The sequence below is a fragment of the Brassica oleracea genome, chromosome C7 (genome assembly GCF_000695525.1).
Source record: "Brassica oleracea var. oleracea cultivar TO1000 chromosome C7, BOL, whole genome shotgun sequence".
NCBI classification, from domain to species: domain Eukaryota; kingdom Viridiplantae; phylum Streptophyta; class Magnoliopsida; order Brassicales; family Brassicaceae; genus Brassica; species Brassica oleracea.
The window spans coordinates 21,659,750-21,662,842 of NC_027754.1; the positions used below are offsets into that span (position 1 = coordinate 21,659,750).

Here is a 3,093-nt window from a genome sequence, read left to right on the forward strand (position 1 = left end):
TGTTTGTTTAAAGTAAAAAATATGTTTATTATGATCTATAAATTAAACATTGATCAAAAATCCAAGATTAGTGATTATTTCTAGCCAAATTTGCCATTAACTCTTAGTGTAAATGTGTTATTATTTATATTTCAATTGAAAATATTTAGTTAGGGTATCATAAATAAATTTCTAGTGTTTTTACACTAAGATAATTGACAGTATAATTTTATACATGTCCATTTGTAATAAGATAATATATATATATTTATATTTGTATAAACAATAGTATATAAATATCAATACTGACACTTGTATGATGGGATATTTATAAAACGGGTGGAAGACCAAATATGCCAATATGAAGGTGTATGAACGCAAGACCAGCATTTTTTCTTGAACTCTCAAAGAGCTCAGCCGATAGAATGTCACAGAAGTAAGAAGAATATTACTTCGGTTTTTATCCCTAGATATGAGTCATATGACACACCATGATACCAAGACAGATCAAATATCAATTTATTCAATTGTGAGAAGAGAAGGCAAAGCATAAGAACTTTAAAAGCTTGGCCGCCAAAATAACATAGAAAATGTAAGTTGTATCCATTATTTAAGCGAATATACAGTAACCTACTCCACGGATCCTATCGTGGGATCGTTCATGTATGATATAATAAATTCATGAACATTATAAGAATGAGTTTTAGTGTAAATAATACGTTTTATGTATTTAATAAATTAAGTATATGTGATTAAAAAGAAAGAAACGATCGTCTTGCATGGTCAAACCCCGAACGTTGTAAGATCTGTTGAACTCCAGTGATCACCATTGATCATGAAGCTCTCCTGAGAAATTAACTGCTCTGGCTCCTCAGAGAATGAGCATTCCAGAATCTCTTGAATATCTTTGTCATCGAGTAAACCTTGGAACTCAAAGATCTCTTGATCTTCTTGGAGAAAGTGACCAACACCTCGTTCATCTTCTTGTATCCTGTTGGTCAGATCGTTGAATTCCCCGTAGAATCCAAAACTCGCATCAGTTTCTTGGTACATATCCCAGCTCAAAGAATCTAAAGCATGCGTGTTTGTTGTTGTTGTTGTTGTTACTGGCGAATCTTGATCAGATCCGGTGGTATTATCAGTACTTGAAGGACTCGGAGCATTCACGTACTGTGCGAAAACTGCAGCCAAATCAATATCAGAACCAGCAGGGCTTGACTGGGACCCACTGATAAGACCATCTGGCAGATTTTCGTTCGGACCAAACCTTTTGTGACTGCTCTGTCGTCTGCTCCGGCTCCTCTTCCGACAGCCTCCACCGACGGGAATGTTGCGCAGAGAGCCGCCTTTGGTCCAGTAACGACCGCACCCTTTGCAGAAGTATCTAGGCTGAGACAAGCTGTAGTTGTTGTAATAACAAAACTTGGTGTTGGAAGATGCACAACGAGGACAAGGTGGAGCAGTCTCTTCGTGTCCGTATGAAATCTTCCACTTCGCCGGAATTTCAATCTCCGGCGAGGGAAACTGATGCTGGTAACTGTTGTGTGCGTTGTACGGCAACATCATTATGTACTGTATTAAGAATTTTTTGTGGTAGAAGATTGGAGAAGTCTAATAAGTTGGCAGTTGGTGTGTATTCGGATACATGTGACTACATATATATAGTATGTATAGGCATGTGCATGCGTTTGAATGTAGAGGTTAAGAAGAGCATGTGTGTGTGGAGATAGAGGTGCATCGATAAATGTGTGCAGGGTTTGGAAGTTAACGTGGGCGGTTGCCGAGCCGTGCGTCTCCTTTTCCGTTTCTTCCCCGTCAAGTTACCAACGATTTTGGTTTTTATTTAAAACTTAATAAAACCCTACTAAATATTGTAAAACTGTAGTAACTATTATATCCTACGAATCACTCTCTTATAAAAATATTAACGTAGGGCAATCATATTATATACGTGTGTACGTAGGTGGTATCATGAGAGTCACTTACATTCTCCGCATCTGCATCTTGTCATCGTGAAACGCAAGACAACAATACAATTCACATTAAACAAAGCATCGTAACATTTGACCACTTGCCACTCTTCTACACCCTATCATTTCAACACTTCAAAGCGTCGGTACATGCATTGTTTATTGTTATCATTTTTTTTGGGTAAAAATTGTTATCATTTTAAGCCCTTTAGCAAAAAAAAAAAATTGTTATCATTTTTAATGGTAAAGAATTTATATTACTGTAAACAAAATTATATTACTGTCACTAGTTTATCCATTTGCCAAGAATATGCGCGCCAAATCAAACTAGTTATTCTGCAAATATACAATTTTGATAGCTCAAACATATAATTATTTTACAGTTTACATGAAATATATTTTGTTACATATAAAATCTACTTATCTAGCATCTTGAGATGTAATGCGTATGATCATTGGATTAGGGGGAAACTTTTCCTGATCATTATTTATTTTTTCATGGCTGATTAAGACAAATTATGTTAAATTAGTGACCGTTAAGAGCATTGAACCATCATAGTAAGATAGATTAACGCCAAGGTTAAGGGCCGCACGCACGGGAGAACACGTGCTTCCACCTGCGTGTCAAGCTATGCTCCTCTTATTTCTCTCAATTCCTTCACATCTACGAAGTTGAATTCTCTTCGATTATTTTATTATCGTCGATCGATCAGCAAATTGTGAGGATATAAGTTTGATTGGGCAGCCTTAAAACTAAATCTATGTTAAGCTCCGATCCCTATTAGTTTAGCTTTACGATACGATAGTAATGATATTTTAAAAATAATCTAAATTATGAAGTCAACCCTTAATTCTTTTCGGGATGGCATTTATTCATTCTAGCTGTATTACTATATCAAAGTTTGACTCGAATTTTATTTTGACTTCAATTTACATTGCTTATATTTATTTGAAATAAACAAAAATCTATGGATTCATTAGTGAAATAAAAACTTCTGATTCAATGAAACCTACAAGTTTTATTTCATTTAGAGTACCTGTATTGAAAAATGTAAAAAAAAAAGTTATAAAATTACCAGTTTTATAACTTGTTACAAGTTTATAACTTGATATTTAAATGAAGGGCGACGATGGAGTGCCTACA

The 3,093-nt window shown here is 34.9% G+C and overlaps 1 protein-coding gene across 1 annotated transcript; it reads right to left on the reverse strand.

The window, feature by feature from the left end:
- Window positions 1-762: 762 nt before the first annotated feature.
- On the reverse strand, window positions 763-1,748 carry LOC106305352 (dof zinc finger protein DOF1.2-like). Its single transcript, XM_013741731.1, has one exon. The coding sequence runs from the start codon at window positions 1,543-1,545 to the stop codon at window positions 763-765; it is 783 nt and encodes a 260-aa protein (XP_013597185.1). The 5' UTR covers window positions 1,546-1,748.
- Window positions 1,749-3,093: the final 1,345 nt, after the last annotated feature.

Coding starts and splice junctions, on each gene's coding strand:
- LOC106305352 (XM_013741731.1), bottom strand. CDS start 1,545: ATGATGTTGCCGTACAACGCACACAACAGTTACCAGCATCAGTTTCCC.